At 45.2% G+C, this 23682-nt stretch overlaps 1 protein-coding gene across 2 annotated transcripts in view; it reads left to right on the top strand.

Moving 5' to 3' along the window:
- Positions 1–23682, top strand: part of ctnna1 (catenin (cadherin-associated protein), alpha 1) — a 132473-nt gene that overhangs the window by 32163 nt on the left and 76628 nt on the right. For both annotated transcript variants that reach the window (XM_013133582.4, XM_029119554.2), the window contains exon 8: positions 2976–3179. In XM_013133582.4, coding sequence (XP_012989036.3) covers positions 2976–3179 — 204 coding nt within the window. The remainder of the gene's footprint in view (positions 1–2975; positions 3180–23682) is intronic.

The following is a 23682-nucleotide window of genomic DNA, read 5'->3' on the forward strand; positions in this document are numbered from 1 at the left end:
TTGGAATGTTTTGAGTTTGGCTGTATTGTTGAAAATTGTTGGTTAATGACATACTATGTTTAATATTAAACTGTAGATGATGCTTGACTTGAAATTTGTGTTTTCCAAGTTGCTCGATTAGACCAGGTTGTCATGGGCCACAGCCCTTAAATGTCTCCCTCAAATTACCACAACTGGCAGCATCTATTTGTAGCCCATTTAATCTAAATGGGAGGTTGCTGGTGGGGCTTCAACGGTAGGTTTTCTGATGGATGGTTGGCCCTTGTCTTTATTAAATGTTTTCCAAATTCAACCAAATGCATGAGTTAGGGTATTTGAATAATAGGCAAAGGCATAACAGGTAGGCAAGGTGGCTAGAGGTTTTATCAGCCAACATTAATCAGAAGAGATTGGTAATGTATGCCCAGCATGGAAGTTATTTGTTAGCTCTGCTATTAGGGTGTGTTTTGGTGGAAAAGTGATTCGGCGATGACATTACTGCTTAGCTTAGGCTAGCAAAAACAAATGCACTCTGGGCCTGTCTCTGCAATAAATGCAGCAGGGACAGCACTAGCAATGAATGAGTGGAGCAGCACTTTTGGACAGAACCACCCAACACAACAGATCTAGTACCAAATAGTTTACCCTTTCCTGAAATACAACATAACTTGTCAGTAGGGCTGAAACATCCAACACTAACTTTACAATTGTTCTACATTGTCTTGTTACCCGCATCGGCTAGCTTGCTAACAACCTGGTGACCTTGCCATTAAAACCAACTGTTTGGGGTCACGGAAGGAGTACCTATGTGACAGGTTCACCAGCAGAAAAGATTATCTATCAGGGGATCAATTAACATAGCAAATAAATGAGTGAATGACAGCTCTCTTGCATTTCAACACAAACATGTCTAATGTGGTTTGCGTCCTAGGGAATATGGAAATGTACAGGTATTCGTGGTCTGGGTCTGAGGCTATGAACATAGACGTTTTACACAAACTCTTCCCCTGCAGGTTTATCAGGAGGCCTGCCAGAGTCTGTCAAATCACTCCCTCTTTTCTGTCTGGTTCTCTCTACCCCTCTCCCTCCCTGCCCCTGTCTCTTTGCCTGCTGAAAATGGTAGATGTAGAGGTAGATGTTTGTTTTGGGTGCTGTATGCCTTTTAGCCTTTTCTGTCATTCTGTCTCGCTCTGTCACTCTCTTCTCGTCCACCCCACGTTGAAACAAATTGTGTATGGGGCCTCTGGTCTTTGAATATGTGTTTTGCTTATTTTAATGTTTTTCCACTCCTACCTGGCACTGATTTTGTCTAACAGTAATTTAGAAAATGGGCTGGTCAGAGGTCCGGACTGACTGACTGATGACATTTTGTGACCCGTTGACTTGGCTGTGTGGATAAAACATTTAATTGGTCACACTGGTGCCTTCTGCACCACCCACCTGGTCTGAATCAGAACCATTATGGACTCTGGAACGATTACTGTTATCCTCACGTTCCTGCAATAAGTTTCAGCTCTTCTGTGTTTCACCTACTGTAATGATCAAGCCTCCTCCCAGCACACACAAAATGCCAGCTGCCTGAATCCTGCGGCTACTTGTGTCCTGCACCGCCCTGCCCTTGTCTTGGTAACTGAGAACACAAAGTTCCATGCATGCATTACGTCCTATCTGCAAGCTTTAAACAAATGCAGTAAACAAAAACAAAAAAATCCAAAACTGAATATACACTGGGATCCATGCTGCTTCTTAATGTGAGTGCTCTTTTCTATGTTCCTAAGTCTTTTGTAATTTTACCAATGTTATCATTCCTGGATGGCCTGTAGGCTTTCTTTCCAGTCGCTCTTCATCCAGCTACTTATTGGAATCATGAGCACTAGGGTACGGTAGCTTTTCAGGAACCGCGTTGGGCGGCCCTGACCTAGCACCTACATAAATACTGACTAGCGGCCCTGACCTAGCACCTACATAAATACTGACTAGCGGCCCTGACCTAGCACCTACATAAATACTGACGGGCGGCCCTGACCTAGCACCTACATAAATACTGACGGGCGGCCCTGACCTAGCACCTACATAAATACTGACGGGCGGCCCTGACCTAGCACCTACATAAATACTGACGGGCGGCCCTGACCTAGCACCTACATAAATACTGACGGGCGGCCCTGACCTAGCACCTACATAAATACTGACGGGCGGCCCTGACCTAGCACCTACATAAATACTGACGGGCGGCCCTGACCTAGCACCTACATAAATACTGACGGGCGGCCCTGACCTAGCACCTACATAAATACTGACTAGCGGCCCTGACCTAGCACCTACATAAATACTGACTAGCGGCCCTGACCTAGCACCTACATAAATACTGACTAGCGGCCCTGACCTAGCACCTACATAAATACTGACTAGCGGCCCTGACCTAGCACCTACATAAATACTGACTAGCGGCACTGACCTAGCACCTACATAAATACTGACTAGCGGCACTGAGCTAGCAGGCACCAAATGTTAATTACCGGTTTCAGGTTTCTGCTTTGTCACTGTTGCCATGGATTAGCATGTTTTGAGGAATGAAAAAACATTCTGAAATCAGAGCACTCTTAATGAGAGCTTCTTAATGTCATGGTTTAAATGGAAAAAGGCTCCCCCTGGAAACACTGACCAACACTTTTGTTCCTACCTGGTCATCTGTCTAGCCTGGTTCTTCAACCCAAACAAACCATGCAATATAGTAAAGCGTCATGAAGAGGTTTTTAATTATTAAATCTTTTTTGTTTTATTATGATGCAGATTGGTCTTTTAAAGTCCGTTTCTATTAGTTTTTTCCAAGTGCTTTCATACTTGGTCTCGTTCTACCAACTAAGAATGCCACCATAGGGACATATTTCTCTCCAGCCCTTATTTGGATTTACTCATTTAAAATTTGTTTGGTTCTCCTGTTAAGGACCAATGGTAATATGTTTGAATGTCCTCCCCCTGTTTTCTCTCTACAGAAGCAGATCATTGTGGACCCCCTGGCTTTCAGCGAGGAGCGTTTCCGCCCGTCTCTGGAGGAGCGCCTGGAGAGCATCATCAGCGGTGCCGCCCTCATGGCCGACTCGTCCTGTACCCGTGACGACCGGCGTGAGCGCATCGTGGCCGAGTGCAACTCCGTCCGCCAGGCCTTGCAGGACCTTCTGTCTGAGTACATGGGCAATGTAAGTGCTGTCTTCTCTCTAATCAATCCACTGGGCAATGTAAGCGCAGTCATCTCTCTATCAATCCACTCATGTCCCTCTACTTCAGAGGTGGCACCCTAACTCCATTACGAACTTATTTAGGAAGGAACTACCCCCATCTGGCTGTCTCCGTCTTCATTCAAAGGGAAATACCCCAAATATCACACACTAGGCCCTCTGTGGATTGAGTCTGACACTCCTCGGTCTCCTGCTCTCTCTGCCCTGCTGGTGATAAGTGGTCTCGTCTATCACGTCCTCGTGCGTTTGTTCTGTCCCCCCTCCGCCACATTTCTCTCTGGTGACCACTCCATGCCTCGGTCTTCGTGGACACGGCGAGCCACTGTGCTTTAGCCCATGTCTGATCGCCCACCTTCATGGATAGTGCAATTTGTTACGCTCTTCTTGTTGCTCTGGCTTGGTCTCTGAATTAAATTGTCCCTTCCTCCATGACACATGCGTGTGTGTGGGGTCAGATGTGTGCGCGCACATGCGCATGCACCGAATCCAGGACACAAACTCAACCTGGCGTGTGCGCATGCACAGATTAATGTGCGCATGCACGCAACCACCCCTGGCCAAGCCCTTCGCTCTACGATTTCCCATGCATCTCTTTCATCTCTTTCCTTTACCAAACGTGTAGAAGCATTTATCAGCCCATTAAGGAACAAGAAATGTTTAGTCTCTCAATAATTACCCTCCTGAAAGCAATTAATCATTAAAAAGGTCCCATTATTCTCCCAAAACAATAAATCCACAATGTTAGTGGTAGCTGTGTGATCAATCTTGATTATTTACTTAGTGACTTAGTGAAAAACGTTGTCTTGTAAGAAAGCAACGTGGTTTAGTGGATGCATGCTAGCTGGCGTGGGTCCATGCTCCCACTTGGCTAGTTATGGCCTGCCAGTGGAGATAAGGCTGACTGACCTTCTCTAAGGGTTCTGGAGGGATGGGTTCTAGGATACTGCTGGATGTTCTGTCTACACAATTACAAGGTTTCCACGTTTCTCCATCTCCAGAGTCTCTGATACAGGTATAATTTTTTTCTAGTTTCGTTGTCATGGTGCTCCTCACACACCAAATGATCAGTATGTCCTGTTGCTGTCTGGGGGGGGGTTCTCTCAACGGTATGTTTTCATAATGAGGAGTTTGAATGTTGGCTAGCAGTTGTGACCGATGGTTCCTCACTGGCCTGTCTCTCCCTTCTCTGCTCAATTTCCCATGTCTCTTCATCTCCTCCCTGTAGTTTAACAGGGGAACATTTAAAAAAAAATATATATTAAAAATGTTTTTACCCAGAGTGCTCCTGATTGCCTGAGAGGTTTTATTGCTGCGGTAATGCCTTATTTCTTAGAATCTACCGTCTTCAACACATTCTGTTTCCCTGCCCTTCTCTGGGTGATGGACGGAACGGGTGGTGATGATTATGGCAGCAGAATGGAATTACTACTGGAGCCAGTGGGCTGCTCCTGGGCCTTCTGTTCCCCAGAGCTGGCTCCTGTCACTGGGTCACATTCAACTGTCACACATGGACACATATGATGGATAATTAAGACGAACAGGAGGAAGGTGAAGAGGATGGTAGAAGGAAGAAATAATAAAGAAGATCTCCATGGTCTGGGTGTAATGTACGTTCCATGGCCTGAATGACGGAATCCGTGTGAACCCCAGTATTATATTTGAAATGGCGCCCCTGGAGGATCTTTTGTGGATTTACTTGGACCCGTCCTGGTGCCGCTCCCCTATTGCCCATCTTTCTCCAGGACAGTCCGGTAGGAAGGGGGCTTGGATAGGGGTACGCGACCTGATGAGGGATGCCACCAAAAAGGGTTCTTCATATCACCCCCTCCCTCCCTCCGGCTCCTCTTCACCCTCTCTAATATTGGAATCGCTGCATCCTACCCGACGCCCCCCCCCCCCCCCAAGTCTGCTCCAGTGCACTTTGAGCAGCACTGCTGGGCTGAACTGAATGTGGCCATGCATTCCTGTAATTGTGTGAAAAATGTAAATAGTATTGGACAGCGCCAGTATGCCGTCCTGTGTTACTTTGCCGCATTTATTCATTTTCTTGCACCCCAGTGACCGAATGAAAGGACGATGCCAGAAACCTGAAGTGTGTTGGCCCCAGTCCTCGTCTCCGTGCTCCTCGTCAGATCCGACTGTAATGCCGCCGCGTTACCTCAGGGCCGTCTCACTCAGCCAATCCAATGCCACCACTCTGGTTCCTTTCAAAAGTACTTTTCTCCTTCACTGACCGACCCACACCCCAACCCCCCCCGCCCCCTTCACATCTCTGTGGAACACCCGACGTCTTTAGGACGCTGAGCCCGTCTCCGTAGCGATACAGAGTGGATCTGACGGGATTGGCTGCTCAGCCGATCTGATAGAGGGAGGAAGCAGACGGACGACGATGAGGAGGGACGTGATATGTGTGTGTCCGCTGCTCGTGCTGGGCGCCATGGCAACATGCCCTACCTCGTCTCCGATGTGGTTGAAGAGCCACTGTGACATGCGCCCTGGTGGGACCTGTTCTCTCAGACCTCATCGCTTTAACACAGACCTCATCCCCAAATGAACCCTTTTCCCTATGCAGTATTTCATGTATTTTTTTAGTTTTTTTAGCGTAGTCATATTGTCCTCGGTTGAACGTAGGAGACCACCTAGGGCGCCTTTTGAGATGAAACTGACTCCATCCCTCTGCCTTGTATTTTCATTGCTACCCCCTAATCAGGGTCTTTTTTTTTTTTTAGACATGGGATGCCGTTAATAATGAGGCATAAGTGAAAACCGGAAGGCTCTGGGCCTTGTAGAGTAAGTGTTAAATACCCCTGGTATAGGCTGTTCCCACTTGATGTATACGCTGACACGAGGCTGTGTGGATTAAATCAAAATACTATTAAGCAATTCTGTTAGGCAATACAGTCAATCGTCTATTGAATTTAGTTATTGCGACAGCGTGTAATGGCGACTGGTGTAGTAGTCTACTCAGAGTTTTAAGCTGGGTATCTCTAAGCACTTTGTGACAACTGCTGATTTAAAGAGTGCTTCATAGAATGTTTGTTATTTGTATGTAAATTTTACCTGACATGAGGTCATAGTCTGACCAAATCTATTCAACAAAGTGATTTAAAAAAAAAAAAAAAAAAACAGAATAGCTTGTACTGGAAAATGTTTCACCACATGGCGGAATTGTCACTTACCCTTTACATTTAAGTTATAGAAATGAAATTGCTGAGCCATTAATCAGATATGGTATTGACCGATTTTTTTTAAAAGTTTTCAGTTGGTAGCATTGTTACAATCTCTGCCGCCAATACACAAATCTAAAAGTCTGTTTTGTGCCCATTTCCCATTAATAAAGTCCATGTTAAGGGTCTGTTACTAGTGGTAAATTTGGCTTTTTGCTAATTTTTAATTGTGCTGATTGAAGGTGATTAACTACTCATGTTGAAGTATTTCCTGGACCAAATTAGAACCGGTCAGTGTCGCCACTTGATAGGACTTAATTCATCCCCATGTGAGACTGGCTGTATAGCCTTTAATACACCTTCCCTCCTCCTGGCCCATTCCTGTGTCCTATTCCTCATCTAGTGCACTATTTCCCCCCACAGCACCATATAGTAGTATTGCACTATAAAGTGACTAGGCTGCAATTTGGGACACATCACTGTTTACTGTTGTAGGGCTGGTTGGTTAGACCTTGTCAAACCACCATGGGCCCCATCTCATCTTCCGATGGGGAAGTTTATTGTGTTGGTGTTCTGAAGGGTTGCTGTCCATGTTCAATGAAACCCCCCTGGGAGTGGAGTTGGGGAACCAGGCGGAATGAGAGGGAAAAACCACAGCTTCCCTCTCCATCCCTCTGTCCCTGTGTTCAATAATTCATTGCTGAATCATAGCCAGAGGATCGTATCGACCCCCGTAAGTGCTTTTTTGTTTAAAAAGACATCTGAGCACTGACAAAACACGTCACTTCCGCGTTGCCTGTTAAAAGCATGTCTGTGTGTGTACGTTTTCCTGACAAATCGGTTTATAGTCAGACCGACCTCACATCCTCCACTGCCACGACCTTGGAGAGGTTTAATCCTGCACACATGGGAAATGTCCGCCTGGCTTTTGTTAAATGCTCATCTCCATAGTATCATTGTCATAATATCCTTCTGTCTTGGATAGTTAAGAAATACTTGGCATACTGTCATAATAGGCTTTATGTCCTTACACTGATGTATGCTGCATATCTTCCCCAGGCTCTATGTCATGGTTCCTGTCAAGGTTCTTTTCAGCCATCCCATGCTTTAGGTGAATGACTGCACATTGGCTGATTTTGGTTCCTTTCAGTGTTAAATATGTTGTTCATTCCTGACTAATATCTGCGGTGCCAAATCGTGTGTAGTGATTCTGAAAAGGGCACTATTGTTTCTTCTAGAGAAAATAATATATCTCGGAGGAGATTATCTATTTACAGTTGGACATTTTTTGTTTGTTGAAAAAGCACTTACTATGAGTCCTGAACTGAGCAACAGAAGCTTGTTCTTGGTCTTCCAGGAATATTATCATAATCATTTATCTGTAAACCTTGTAAAATCAGAGCTACTGAGGACATGTGAGGTACGTCACTTTAAAGTTGAACTTCTTACAACCCTGTCAGTGATTTCAAACAGTCCTATTAAGCATTAATGACCATTGAGAAAGTGTTTATTTGAACGTGCTTTGGACGCACACCCAGAGAACCAGGACATATAGTATAGTCCAGAGCAGATTGTTCGGAGTCCACCGACCGGGTGTGCACCCCATGTGCTTTCTCCTGCACAGCCCAGGTTCCCACCCCTACAGACCTCCCACCAGATTCAGTCTGTCAACAAATGATCAGGTTCTCATTGAGCGCAGTTATATGCACACAGTGACGCAATTAATAATCTAATGGTTTGATTAAAACCTTTACACGCTTTGCAAGAAGACTGATTGCTCTAATCTTGTTTAACACAACTTAAATATGTGGACTTTGCTGTTTCTGACTTGCTGTCTGCAGAGGGGGACTGCCTATGTTGGTGCTGGACACTTGTGCTGATCAAATACACAGACTACTTAAGGTGTTTGCATGGCCTTATATTCACAAAAGTGCTCAAATCCAGCCGTTCTACGCTGCATGACTTTACACAGATTAAGATAAGCAGAGTGAGGTGTTTACATGACTAATGCAGCCATAATCAGTTTAATATTGATGCATTAGAGGGCATGTCAACCCACCCCGTGACTTTAATCTGCCGTGTGCTGCTGGATCTCCTGGAGGAACCCCCCTTGTCCCCCGTTTGCCCGGAGTCATATTTGACCTGGGCCCTGTCACCCAGTCAGCCCACCTTGTCAAAGTAGTGTCCTCTGTAGGGTGCATGGTTCCGTTTGGGATGCGGTCCATTCATCCCAGCCAGCGGTGGTGCACCCTGTCATCTGCTACACCAACAGACGAAACCGCCGCCGCGTTTGTTCCTGGTCGTCGCCGCGGTTGCATATGGCAGCGAGACGGTTTCACGCCACATGAAATGAACGTTGCATCTGGAAACCCTGTCACACTCGCGCGCCGACCTGCTGTGCCCTCGGTGAGGGATCTGCCCGGGCAGGGCTGACGCTGAGACATTACGCGACAGGCGTTTGAGATGCCTTTTAACTCAGTCGTACGTTATCGCGTAGCATTTGGGGGTACAGATTGAAACCGGTCTGCCTGCACCCGGTGACCCCCGGTTGTGTGGTTAGGAGCCTGTGTAGTCCCTCATCGGTTTTCCTGCCGCTTCGCTGTCTGTTACACCTTTAGTCTCTTGTGCTCCCTGCTTCTTTCTCACCGCCGGTTTCTCCCTCCCTCAGTCCTAGGGCACAGACACGCGTTTGTTTTATCTGCTCCGCTGTTGTCACCGTCCCTCAGTAGGAGCACGTTACCAAGTTAGGGAGGCAAACTAACACCCACTACTGCCCGTTCTTTCTCTGTTATAACAAACCTCCCCTGGGTCCTATTGTCCCCAGCCCTGATTCCGTCTCCTCTGTCAGCTCGGCATGTGGTGCTCATGAAGGCACCCAAGGAATGAAGTGCTAGATTGTCATCATAATCGGGGCTTGTTAGTGTCCACGTTGCCCAGGCGCTAAACTCAGCAGAGTCTGTGTGAGCTTGGACCTGCTGTATGTCAGCTTTTCAGTGCTTCTGGGACTGTTAAAGGTTTTACGTTTGTCTTTTGACATCTGTAGACCTTGATAATATGACGACTGTGGCTGGTCAAAACATTTACTGCCTATTTCACAACTGTTTTCTTGTCACTGGAACCGCTTCTGTTGTGATTGACTCGCTGATGGTGTGTGGCAGATGTTTGCCAACATTGATCCAGGTGTTAATGAGTGCTACTCAGGTTTTGAAAGTGTCGTGTTGAATATATGACCTCAGCAAACACAAAACCAACCTGATACAGCAACTGTTATATTGTGATTAAAATAAAAACTATGTAATAGTTTAGAGTACATTTGTCTACTATTACTGCTATAAGCAATTCATTAAAATAATCCTTTTCAAATGTATCTGGTGCTTGTCCAAAAAGAATATAAAAGTGAAAGATTGAATTGAGAACTAAGTGCCCAATTTACTGTTTGTATGGCTTCTAACTAGTTCAAATGTGTTTTATTATTTGTGGTTATAATGAAGGACCTGAAGTAAAACAAATCCCTTCCTCTGACCAATCAGCATTCTGGAGCGGTGAGTAGTCCGGAGTATTATGTCTGCGTAATTAGAATGCGGACTTATGAAAACCAATGCAGCCCATTTTCAATTCATACTTTGTAATGACTATATAATAATCTGTAGGCACGCTGAATAATCTGCCTGTATGAGGTGCATGTAGTTGTCGGTTGGGAGGTCCTTTGGCCATAGCGCTAACACTACAAATGGATACGTCGCAATAGCTGACAATCAATTTACGTTACGGCGTTTGTATTTGTCTCACGGCTACGTTAGCTTGCCTTTCAGAGGGGTTAACCAGGGGTAATGCGAAACAAAAGTGAACGGTAGTTCAATTGATCTAGTTGTAATCTCATCTAGATGCATAATTAAAACAAATCACAGCACACAATGTATCAGGGGAAAGATTTAGCGTCCCTGAGGCATTGCTTATATTTACGACCTCCGCTGTAAACCAAAGAGCTGTCAGACTGCCTGCCTTTCAGACCTCCTCTTTGATCTCTCCCCTTGGAAGTCTTGCCTTTTTGACTTGCCGGGCTGGCAGGTAGATGAAGTACTGTTTTCTTGCCTTAGTAATTATGCAGGCAAAGAAATGTTCTGCTGGACATATCGGTGAGCATGAAATCCTCATCCTGTCAGTCTTCTCCCGCCCATTCTTCTTCATACCTCCCTCCCCACACACGCCACGGCGAATGTGTGCTAACCAGAGGTGCTTCAGTGCCTTCGTTAGCCATATTGCTTCGGCTTGTTTTACACTGATCCGGGTGCACCCTTTGCTTCAGTAGTGTCCACACAAGTGTGTTTTACACTGAACCGGGTTCACCTTTCGTCTCGCTCGTGACATCAGTATTTCAAGGTCAGGGGTGACATGGCAGAGTGTTTTGCTCTGCTTTACCGCGGTGTTCTGGGTGCTGGCGTGGATGTACTCTGATGTGATTTTCACATCTCTGACACGTGACCTGAATTGCACCATGTTCTGGTGGTTCTCCCAGTGGTTCTCTAACTTCTCCTGATGGAGTCCAGAGGTTTCTCAATGTTGTAGCTCTGAACTCGCTCGCCTATTCCAGGGCTTAGGTAGTGGTGTTAATACTTGTTAGTTTTTATTCTCTCCTTCCAAGAAGGGCCTCAGACCAGTGTGTGCCATGAATTAGGGGGTCGGAAGGTAAACCAGAAGATTTTGGGCTGTCCGTGATTGTAGTTGTATTCCTCTGCCCTGCATTGCTCTGCTTTTGAGTCTGTATGGGTAGATTGGTAAAGCTGTGGTGTATGATTGGGAATAGGCTTTCATTTGGGATAGTGCTATGTCAGGTGTGGTTCTGGGACTCTGCTCGGCCGAGGGTGTGGTTCTGGGACTCGGCACCTGGTACATAACTAGCTATTCTGTCTGGAATTGTTGCCTAGTTACCGTTTCACATTAGTCCGCTGCAGCAACATTGTGGTGCCCGTCTCTCTTTATTGAGAGCCTGAGATATATGTGGTGGGGAATGCAAGCCATTCTGTGTTATGCATAGCAGAGGTTTATGTGCCATCTCCCTCCTGCCTGGTCTCCCTGAACGGGACAGTAATGTTGTAGAGGAGGTAGCGAGGGGCGTTTGAAGAGGTTCTCTTGGTTCTGTGGCCCAAATGACATCCTTTTTCCTACTTAGGGCACTCATTTTGGCCTGAGACTGATGGGCCTTAATATTTCACCGGGAGTATTTTTTCTTTTGTTAATTGGTGACTGGCACTTTCTATTAAAGTCCATTGAAACCTGTGACGTATGACAGAATGTTTAAAAATACACTGCTGATACTTTCTGCTTTCTTTTGCCTCTTCACTTGAAGGTTATTTTCAGTTTCATTTTTTATTCACTAAGCGTAATGAACTCTCCTGGCAGGCAGGCGGCACCTGAACATATCTCAAGAGCTAATCTGTTCCTGGAAAATATTAGGGCTATCTGCTTGACTCGCATTCCTCATCTTATCTTGTATTACAAAAGGTTCATTTGCTGTCTGCAGTAGCTGTGCTTACCTTCTGTAAACAGGTGACGAGAGCGTCCCTCGTTCTGACCCGTGCCTCGGGTTATGCGCTACAGGGCTGTGGTCGCGGTGATCTGTAACCGGCCGGGTGGATTCCATTCGGGACTCATTGGTCGTTAGCGCACCGTTCGCATGTACACACTTCAGCCTCCCTCTCCACCCGGGGCCTTTTGGCAGATTGGCCCCCACTGTAATGTACCCTTCAGCGCTTTTACATAGCTTGAATGGAGACACACACACACACACACACACACACACACACACTGTCTATTTCTAGCTTGCTGGCCAAGTAGCCTTGTGATGAGGCTGGAGGTTCCCGGCTCATGGCTGCCCTGTATGACAGCCCTACAATAATACTGCTCTGCCTTGTAAGAGCTCCCAGCCCCTCCTTCCCCAAATGTGCCTGTGTTCAGATGAGGGAGCGATGCCATCTCGCTGTACGGTCCGAAGCCTGTCAAATTACTGTGTGACACGTGCCCACTCCAGATGATGCGCCTAGCCTACTTTGTGCTGGAAGTTCCGGCAGCGTATTCATGTAGCGATTGGTTGGGTTGCTGATGTGTGGTTGGCCACTGTGTGAACCCGCCCGACCCCCTGTTCCCCCGCTGTCATAACTGACAACAGCTGAGTGGAGCAGAAGGGTCCGTTCAGACTGACTAGTGGAATTGGAGCGGTGCCATGTTTCATGACCACAGGCCACTGCTGTCGGTGGGTGTCTGCTCTCAACATGTTGATGTTACCGTAGCGCGCACGCACACACCATGCTATTATTAGAGCGCATTACCACTACTATGGTGGATCAATGAGTCTGCTACCTTTCTAATTATCTCTGAAGCCTCTCCTGCTGGTTGAGGCGTGAGTTGAAGGCTGTTTCTGAAGAACGAGGACTCCTTTAAGGCTGCCCCTCGGAAGCTGTTGTTGCTCCCAGTCAGCGAGGAGACTGGTATTTAAACCCCACGTGTTTGATCACCTGATACCCCCTTGGTTTTAACCCCAGGTCCTGGTCGTTTGTCTCTTCCTTCAGATGTTGTTCCTCTACGGACTATCTGCACGTTTAACTCTTAAGCTGAATTTCCACTGAGTATTTACCCTGGGGTTTTCACAAAAAAATTCACTTTCTCATTTACTCTGCCCAGCACCTACAACTCCGAGACATGCGCTCCGTTGGCGCTAAGCCCAGGCCTTGGGCCTTTCAATTGTCATTTCCATACCAAAGGCTGATGGAACTTTAATACCTTCTCACCAAGCCACTGCGGAGTTGTTGGTTCTGGGATGGACACACAGTCACGGGGAGCTCAGATGTCCGTAAAACACTCCTGACGGAAACACAATGATGCTTGAGCTCACATTAACATAAATCTCTGCTTGTGAGGGTAGGGCGGGTGTTGGGTCTAGAGCTCCCATACACTCGTGGGCTTGCATACTTGTCTGTTGTCCCCGTGGGTGTGTGTCAAAAGCAGTACCCTAAAAGAGGGGTCAGCAGTACCCTAAAAGAGGGGTCAGCAGCCATTTGGGACACATCGGTTTATTTAACGATGGCAGAGTTTCATATCGATCGTGTACAATTAATGTGGTTTTATATTCTTTTGTAGCTTTTGTCACTTATCAGAGTGTGACGGATCCCTGTCGCTCAGGCCAAGTGTCAAAGCGTTGGGTCTCGGAGTGCGAGTTGAGTAGATTTCGGCGTTGTTTTTGGTTTGGCTCATTGAGTCTCCAATTGATACCTGATGCTGCCTATCTGGTCGGGTGGTTTGTTCTGCTTAACAAGCAGCATCTGCCGAAGCCACTGGAGAGCTTTTTTGTGTTGTGCTTATTTCATAAGAAAAATAACCGCGTGTTCCTTGTGGCTGTGTCAAAATATGCTACCACAGTGGGAATATATGAAGATTCAATTACTTGGGGTTGGGGCTGGAGGGGTGGGGTTGAAAGCCAGTCATGTACCTCAGGCCAATGGTTGGGAATCATCCAAAAAGCTTTCAGCTTGTATGTGCGAAGTTACCCCACCACCCCCAGAAGATAAGACTCATCGGCCTGAGATCTAGCAACTCGCCTATTTTAAATGAGCGGTAGGGTTTTGGTGCGACACTATCAGTCATTGTTGTCATTGAGATGTGCAACATTGTTATTGCAACGCCAATTTATTTTGACAGATTTCCTCGTCTCTGAGCAATGTCACCACACACCTAGCCTATTGATCGATTCAATATATAGTTTTTATTGATTTCAGAATTTCCATAATTTTGATCAGTTGTGCGATATAAAATGTTCCAAGTCTCCAGTCATGTAATACAAAAATGAATTACTGCAACGTAAATTAATTGCTGAACTATACGCTCTTAATATTTGTCATATTAACTTTAGTTATGCTACTCAATGCAGTGTGTTGAAGCGTGTTCCCTTCACCCCCCTTTGGTTTCCGATACCTCAGAGCCCCCAAGGTCACTTGGTCACAAGTCGGGGCACTGTTAGTCATAGGCTGCCATTATTAGAGAGTACACAATGTCCACTGTGTTTTTGTCATTGCTTAGTCAATAACCCACATCTCTGTGAGCTCAAACAAAGTGCCTGTTGCCTGCTGTGAGTGCCTTCACCACCCCCTCACATTTCTCCATTCCCTTCGTTTCTCGCTGTTCTTTTTGATTTTTGTTTTTTTTACCTGACTCTCTTTCAACCGGTTCATTGATAAAACTCAGTACCCCGCCGAGCCATTTTATCCCTGTCAATTAGCAGAAACCATTGGGTTTAAATGCCAGTCAATGAGGCATATTTAAAACTAAGCAAAAGTGTGTTTTTCAATTCGCAGAAATGAGTTGTAAATAGCCTTCCGTCAGACAATGCTATTGTAATGTGTTTAGGCGTGGCCGCAGTGATGAGTGTGTTCAAGTTGAGAGGTGTGATGACGGGCGCAAACGTGTTAAATGGGGAACCATTTAGGATGCGTGCTGTGCTGTCAATTGATCTGTGTTAAATGAATGAGTACTGAGACACCAAAGCATTTATTCCTGAGTCCGAGTGCACGCACGTGTCTGTTTGGTGTCCATGCATCTGACCTTGCCTACAAGATACTGCTCCGTCCTCCCAAGTAGGAGTTAAATCACACAACATTTGTCTCAAATGTCACCCTATTCCCTGTATTGCCCTGTTTGACCTTGGCCCTGTGTGAGGGGAGAAGGACCATTTGGGCCCCCACATAGGCAAAAAACACATCAGCTCTTCCTTTATGGACTCTGTTGAGCAAATAAAGCTAAATGAAAGCACTTCCGTACGCAAATGTGTTCTAGCTTCTACGCCGGTCATGTATGGGTTCTCCCAGTCCTCTCAAGGACGTGGCTCCTGATTGGAATGGGAATGGCTTGTGGAACCGGAGCGTGCTTGAATGTTTCCCACATACTGAACATGGAGCAGGTAGTACTCCAAATCAAGATTGTGTGACCCCCGAGACGAGCCCGGATGGTAATTGAACTCTTCAGTGTTCTGAAATGGACTGTGTTCCCTATGCCGTGCACTGCTTTTGAACCAGCGCTCTGGTCAGAGGTTGTGCACTAAATTGGGAACGTTGCAATTTAGGCTGATCTAGGGGACTGGGTGTGTTGTAATTTAATTTTCTTTGGTAGACACTGCTAACGAGAGCCCCCCTCCCCCCAAACCACTCACAAAGGCCCTCTCTGAAACAACAGAAATCTGTTATTAGATCAGAAACAATTGTTTTCCTTTCAGCTTCTTCCTGCAGATGTTCAGTGTCTGTTACAGCTTTGATCCTTGAGGTATCATCCTCGGGAATCTTTCTAGTTAAAGATGGCTCGTAGAGGATAATACAGTTTTGCTGTAAAGACACTGTCTGGTGTTCAGGGCTGCTATCCCCGGAACGATCTGCGGAGACACCATGAGCAGTGTTAAACAGACTATTTTCTTTTATTGCTCTGTGGAGGGAAGCTCTTTAAGAACGCCCAGTCTAGGAAAGGATGCCCCAGGGAATTTGCGTACTCCTCTCCTCTCTAATTGCATTGTAATAGTCTCCAAAACAGATAAACGAGATCTGGCCAAGATGAATTGCCTTTCTTAAAGCCACCTTTTATAGTGCACTTTTTCAACCAGGTTCCTATGTTCTCTGCTGAAATCTGGTTCCCTCTGGGGTGAATGGTGTACTAAATGGGACTACACACCTGCCCTCTAAACCGAGTAATGCACCACCAGATTTTAGAACCTTGTTTAGTCACTTTACCACATTTAATCTGTGGTAAAGTGCCCCATTTGGTTCTTGTACCGAGATACCCGGGCAGTAGGATGTTAGGCTAATGTATGGAGAACGCTTGCAGCATTGCTGCACTGTGAATGTTTTTAGTTGGTTTGAATAAATCGTTTCACTGGTGGAACTAATAGTGTATACAAAAATATAAAATGAGGAATTACTTATATTGTATTAATGGATATATTACTAGACTGGCGGTCACCAGGAAGAGTGGCTGTGGCCATGGCGCCAGCTAATGGGATTGCAAATGGGCGAAGTGGTTTTGCTAGACATTTTTGACGGGACATTTTAATTAACATTTCAGCCTTAAGCTTTAACAAACTCATGGCTGTTTTCTGCAGGTGCAGTTAAGATGAGTGGCATTGTGGCTTCAGTCATGGGTCTCCTTTCTATGGGTTGTCTTAGCTCTGTTTCATGTATTGGGCTTAACGTATTGGAAAAGACAACCGCTATGTGTCTGTTACACTATTGTCTTTTCAGTGCACTCATTTTGACCGGTACCCATAGTTGTCCGTGGCCTTGTTCCTCAATCACCCTATTCCCTTTAAAGTGCACGCTTTGACTCGCTCCCCTAGTAGACCTTGGGCTGGAGAAAAGTGACGTTACATTGTTTCACACCAATCACCACCAATTACAATCCTGTGAAATGGTGTAATAAGACTGATAAAATCTCAACGTTAGTGGAATGAAAGCTGGCTGAAATGTTCTGGGGCTGGTTTTGAAGACCCCTTAAGCCTGGTTCATTACTTACAAAAAAACCAATGTCAATAGTATTTTTTAAATACAAAATAAAGAATAAACCTAGGCTAGGCTTAATCTGTCTGCGAAACCGGTTAAAATTTGTTTTGTAAATGAAGGCATATGATGTGAAACTGGCCTCATACGTTGTCTCTATAAAATCCCTTTGAGATGAATTATGTCCCGCGGAGTTCCAGGTTAACCATTTTGACCAAGTGTCTTCATAACGATTGCACCTAACTTTACATCAATCGGATCGGGGATGACGTTTGGGCTGCCTCTGTTGTCCCTCTCTCTGCAGATGGGCATAGAGGCCAGATTGTGAAACAAAAGCTTGGTTCAAATCGCCACATTAGCAGGCTTTTTTTGTGAAAAGCCTTTGAACAGTTAGTAAACGGGGATCAATAGCCTGCTGGAGCTACAAATGCGACTGTGGCCACATTGATCCGCCTTTGATCGTGGCTTGAGTAATTACAATTAAAAGCTGATAGCAGTGATTGGCAATGGGACAGCCTCGGGTGCACCTACTACAATGGGACAATGTTTGGTCCACAACCCTCGCTCAGGACATACTGCATTTGCAGGCATTGAAATGGTGTACAAGGTCAGGAACAGTTCTGACTAAACGATGTTAATTCTTGCTGTCATGGTAAATGGTATTGCCTCACATTTACCGACCAGTGCAGCTTTTTTTGTGTGCCTAAAATTGGTTCCTTCAGTGAAGTTAATCCTTGACTTTGGGGGTGGTTGTTTAAGGACGCTAAGCTCATCAGAGACCTTCCCACTTCATAAATATGTTCTCTACGTTTACAGTTCCATTAAGACGGACCGCGGGTCAGACAGGGTCGTGGCGGATGTAGTGGGAACCGATTATTCTGTATTCTCTCAGCAAAGCTGAGCGCCCTCATCAGCTGCAGCCCAAGTGACACCCTATTACATGCAGAGAGAAGTCTGTGTGTCTGTGTGTCTGTGTGTCTGTGTGTCTGTGTGTCTGTGTGTCTGTGTGTCTGTGTGCGCTTTTATGAGCTGAAACTAAAATGGTCTTTTGTTGCCATCTACTCCAGATGTTTAAGCAGATGAGCTTGCGTTTTGTCTGCGTAACTGGCGATTGATTGATAATCGGCTGAAATTGGCTCTGTATGCTCTGCTAATACCCTAAATAAAATACTTGAGAACCAACCACAATACACGCCCAACAATTTCTACCACCAAAGTATGTAAATTATAAACCACTAGGCCTTATTAGTAACAGGTTAACTGAACATCCTTGGTTCCAGCCACTAACCTAGGCTAGCCGTGTGTGTTATTTCAGATGTGCCACTGCTTACAATGTGGATGGACACGGGGGTGGTCGTAAACCTGTGTGTAATGTCTCGTGCTTTCCCTTTTCCTCTTGTTCTGCTGTGTTCTTGGAAATAAGTTATTTCCCTCCTGTGTTTTATTAGACATTTAATAGTGTTGACTTCATAGGATTGCAAATTGCGTATTAAAATGTAATGGTCTGTTCATTGTTTGTTCCTTTTGCCTGTGTCATCCAATGCCCTGAATTGTTGCTGTGGCGGATTAAGTGTTCATTCTTTGTTTGCTGTTTGTCCAAGAGGGTGCCAGCTGTCAGCTTTTGGGCACGACCACACACTTTTACTATACACCACTTAACAATGTCTTTCCATTTGACTCTTGATCCATGTAAACCCACACAAGGTGGTTCCATGCCTCCACTGTGAACATCCGCTAGCTCCAGCTTCCACCATCCCCTTTCCTGCCACCTGCCTCCACCTGTGTTCATCCCGTAGATCTGCTGTCACGCCAGGTTCAACGTTTCAAACTGTTCTCCTTGGTTGGTCCAGAGGTGTAAGCCGTCGCCTCCAGGGCTCACTACTGCTGCCTCTTGAGTCCGAATCTGACCTGCTGGTCTTCGTGCAAAAAACTCAATCCTTTGTCTTTCCCTTATGTCTCTAGCTATAAAAAAATGCCCGGAAAAAGAGAATGCACACCGAAAGATTAGTGCAACAGTTTCAATTTACTGTGATAGAGTTTATATAAAGAAAATCAGGCAATTGAAATAGGCCCCAAGCTATGGATTTCCCATGAGTGAAATAAGCTTTTTGTGTTCGAGGAGCATTTCTGGGTTTTTATTTCGTCTCATGAAACATGGGACCCGCGCTTAAAATGTTGCATTTATTTTTGCTAATGATAGGTGGAGGTTATGCAAACGCTAGATGAAGTAGAATTTCTCATTGTAATAGGAATGTTCTTAGATGGACGGATGGATAGAGTGGAATTAGTGTTTCAGCATTTACTGTACGTTGTGGGGATTTTCTCTGGTCAACAGAAGGTGTATCAGCTTCTGTTGTCAGCTGTTAGTGCCACAGGCCCTCTCCTATTGGCATCACTAAGACATGTGATGGTTTCTCCTCAAATGAACAGTGGCAGACGGTGGGCAAGCTACATCGATCATTTACTGCTTACTAAAATTCTGCACTGTTCATGTGATAAACAGGCAATGGGGATCATTATTCCATCTGCATCCATCTTTCAGTTATTTTTTTTATGTCCAAAAGTATTGATTCTACGGGCCTTGTAAGCTGGTTGACTAGAGGAGAGGATAGGAGAGGTAGCGGACTTCCATAAGGTCCTATCAAGTTTGGGATAACCCCTTTAAATGCAGGCAGACTTGAATTGGTTTTAACCCCTAAATTAATCTGATGCCGTGCAACAACACTGGACTTTTCTTTTAAATTGCCTGATATTGTCATTTTAGAATGCAACCGACTGTTGAATAAACATGACTGCCGTGGAGGTTGAGGAGATTTTGATCTGCTTCAATGAAGGAGTTTTCCTTTTCATAATGGCATAATGGAGTATTGCAGAAACACCCTGCTATCAGTTGGTTCTCGTGTATAATTTCTTAGACATGTTGTTGATCTTTGCCATCTGAGGCCCAGCTTGATCAAATAATTTCATAACGTTTTTTTTCCTTCCTCTGACAATGAAGTTATCATTTGCCATTCAAGACACACTCTTATTCGAATTAGCATAGTGGTCGTGCCTAGAATCATTATAGACACGTTTTGTTGTTATTTTGAGTGATTTCCTGAAGTTAGCCAGAGCTTACCAGCCATTGGGGCAGTCTGATGACCATCGGTGAAGTATTTTACAGATGAAGTGTTAGAGTGGACAGTTTGGAGAAATGTCACTATATAAGGTAATTTTCTGCCTGGCCTTGCAGTGTTATGGTTGTCATGGCACTATTCTGTTGTATCCGGCTAAATGCAATTGAATGTCTCTACCCCGAAGTTACATTGGTCACTTTATTGAGTGAGTGTCTTGAAGAATTCTGATTGTTCCTCAGTCCCATTTTAGCCAAAGGTTATGTGGAGGTGACCTCAGTCCCATTTTAGCCAAAGGTTATGTGGAGGTGACCTATCTGCGGGTACAGAATGTGATCCGAAGTCCGAAGGAGGCTTGGAATTTCGTTATTTTAGAGGCCAGGCCATTTGGCCTTCGTTGTCACAAAAATGTTTATACCACTAAGGCCACATGCCAGGGCACAAAGGCCATTGAGTGAAATGGGAGGATTTGGATCTTACAAAAACAAATTTAATTGCTGATAAGAAAAAAAACTAACGTATCATACTTTGAATAACTTATTATTACTGCTAGGGTCTTTCCTCATAAAGTTCAATTATCATGTTTTATTCCTTGAAGTTACATCTACTCTGTCCTCAAATATTTTATAGATTCTGGAATTTTTCATTCCATGCATTCACATTAGGACGACAGTGGCAACGTTATTGATAATTCAGTAATGTTAAGTCTAGCTAGCCTGAAGGCTAACATTACCTCAGTTACACAAGTTAACTGTGGTGTATTATAATTTTTTTTACATCACAATAGCCTGCGCTAATGAGTATGACCTAAATAAACAAATGTAGTGACTTATTTGTGCATGGAGTAAGTCATTTTCTTTGTTTCATCTTACCACAAAGGCTGCCAATGTCTACTGATGACAAACCTAAACTAACTTCTGAGCTCTCAAAGTGTTCAGGTGTATTTTCCCACTCAGAGTTAGGAAATTTCCACTTCCCATCTGCTCATGAATGCACCTTCCGAAATGGAGAGAGATTAGATGTCTGTCGATAAGTAGCTAGCGTGCTTACCTGCATGTCCCACGTCAACACGTCCGTTCTTGCGTTTATTCTCTGTTGCGTGCTACAAAAAAAACCTGCTTACCCTGAGATTTTGACACTAGCCGGGGCATAATGTTCATGGTGGCTGTAGGGCATACAAAGATTTTCGCCGCTTCACTGCCAGAACGAAGGGCTACGACGGCCATGGCCATTGTGAAATTCCTACGCTAGTCACTTCTAGGATCTGTATTTTGTAGTGAGATTATCTGCTGGGTTTACACCTTGTTTGACAGTCATAAAGCATGATGATGAATATCGCTATTATGAATTATTATCAGAATAATGAATCATAATCATAATTTCAATTTCTAGCGAAAGTTGTGATCCCATATTTAATCCAAACCGGTCAGCCCTGCTGTGTACCACCGCCAGTCTGTAGCTGTTCTTTAGTCCCGTCTCCAGCCTACTTCCTTACTGGCCTCCTACCAGGCCGACAAGCCTACTGCCGGATCTGTATACCCCCACAGTCTTGGCCAGAAACAGACACATATTGCCCCTTGTTTATTAACTGGACAGCAGCCACTGATGGTGTGGAGTTGACACCCTGCACCGTATTGCTGTATAAAAGATGGATGCTCCCCCTGCCAGACTTGGCACTGTCTGCTCTCTCTCTCCCCCATCCCTCCACTCCTTCCTTTCACACTTCGAGGGAGACCGGTAAACGGATGATGGACAAAGACTGGTTTCTCTGCCAGCCCTCCTCCCCCCACTCCGTTGTTGGGAGACACTCAGCCTTCAGGGGAATTCACAGGTGTCCTTAAGTCCTTAATAGGAGCTGTGCTGTTTTTCAAAGACGGCCAGCGTGAGTTCTCTCTTCCGTATCCCTTTTCCTGTTTTCCTCTGTCTTACAAACACCTGACTGACAGTCTGCGCTGACGCAGGTAGGGTTTCTGCATCAAATTAAAACCATAAAGGTCACTTTCCTGCGTTCCCATGAATATGGCGTGGTTTCCTGCTGTTCGGTGACATATTGGAAAAGACTCCTTTTGATAATCTGCTAGCGTTATATTCACAGCCTCATAGATCTACATTGCATTGAGGTATATAAGTTTAGCAGAAATGCCCTGCTGTCAGGTGAATTGGCCCCTGCAGAAACACACTAGGCTTCAGAGTCCCTACTTGCCGTCCATTTCTGTGTTAATGGCCTTGTTTTTATGTCACTGACGACAGGCTTTAATGTCTCTACGCTCGCCGTGCAAGGTTGTACACTTAAATCCGATGCTTGCTTATTGAGTTTCTCTTTACTGCAAAGCATGTTCGGACAGGTTCAACAGGAGTCAAAATAATTAAACCTCTACTAGTATTGGAAACCAAGTGGCTTTCCTGTGCTCCCTGGTCTGCATGGTCATTTGGGTGAAACCCCAATTGCGCCCTTTTCCCTGCATTGTGCTGTATTTTTGACCACCAGTGCTAAAGTCCATTTACACAAAGAATAGGAAGCTGTTTTGGGGTGCAAACCCATTTCTTCCCTCGCCTCTCTGGTGTCTAATTGATTGCCCCGGTCCCATTCACAAGGTGCTATTGTGCTGCCTTGCTTTCAGGTTTTCTCACCCGCAATGACTGGGTGAGGAATGCCAGGAGTTTGTTAGTCTGGAAATGCATAAGGGAGATATTGACTGACCATAGCCCGGGTCAATGTCTTTCCTAGTGAGCATATTCTATATTTATTAAACCCCGCAGAATTTGGTCTTTGGAGTCCTTGAACCCATCTAGGTTGTACTGGGACACCTGGACCAAGTCCCGCCATACACATCCTCTGGGTCAACAATTAGTACATTCTGGTAGAATAGGGTTCCATTTGAGCCACTGACCTGTCAGCCTGTGCCTTCTGTGTCTCCATGCCTGGCTGCAGTATTCCATTTTTTAATATATATAGATACAGATATAGATAGTTAGATATATTTAGCCCAGGCTGGCTACCCATTGGTTTGTTGGAAGAGGGGAAAAACTGCTATTCAAATGGACATGTTCTTTACAGGTGGGTAGCCGTCTATGCCACAGGATTTATGGCATGCCGCTGCTCGCCTAGGCCTTATTACTCTAGACGGCTTCAAATAAATTTCCTTCAGATAAATCACTCTGCTCCCTTGGAAACATGCCTATCTGGAGGTTAGAGGTTTTAATTGCGTTTTCCTCAAACTGGAGCGGTGTGTGTGGTGCCTATCTCAAGTGTGTGGGGGTATTCCTCAGCTTCTTTCCTGAGTAAACGATTGGTCCGGTATGGTAACTCCACCCTGGTTGCTATGGTTGGTTCACGTCCAGTGTCTGATGTAATTGGAGACGTCTCCTGAGCCGTGTACAGTCCCCCAAAGCCAATGCAGCTCTCGACAGTGCTCTCCCTTCTCACCGTAGCTGAGAATATTTGTCAAGATGTTGAAAATCATTCCGCAACCCAGCATTGATTGATATTAGATGTGTGAGTGGATTTAATAGCTTTTACAGATTCACACAGCAGAAAGGTAATTATTAGACCGGGGAGAATAATCATATAAATATTTATAATCGACGGGTGGTATTGAAAGTCTTTCTGTTCCTGCTGCTAATGGATTGAATTAGCAGAGAGCCTATTCTTGAGGGA

This window comes from Esox lucius, chromosome 4 (genome assembly GCF_011004845.1).
Source record: "Esox lucius isolate fEsoLuc1 chromosome 4, fEsoLuc1.pri, whole genome shotgun sequence".
In the NCBI taxonomy this organism is placed as follows: Eukaryota; Metazoa; Chordata; class Actinopteri; order Esociformes; family Esocidae; genus Esox; species Esox lucius.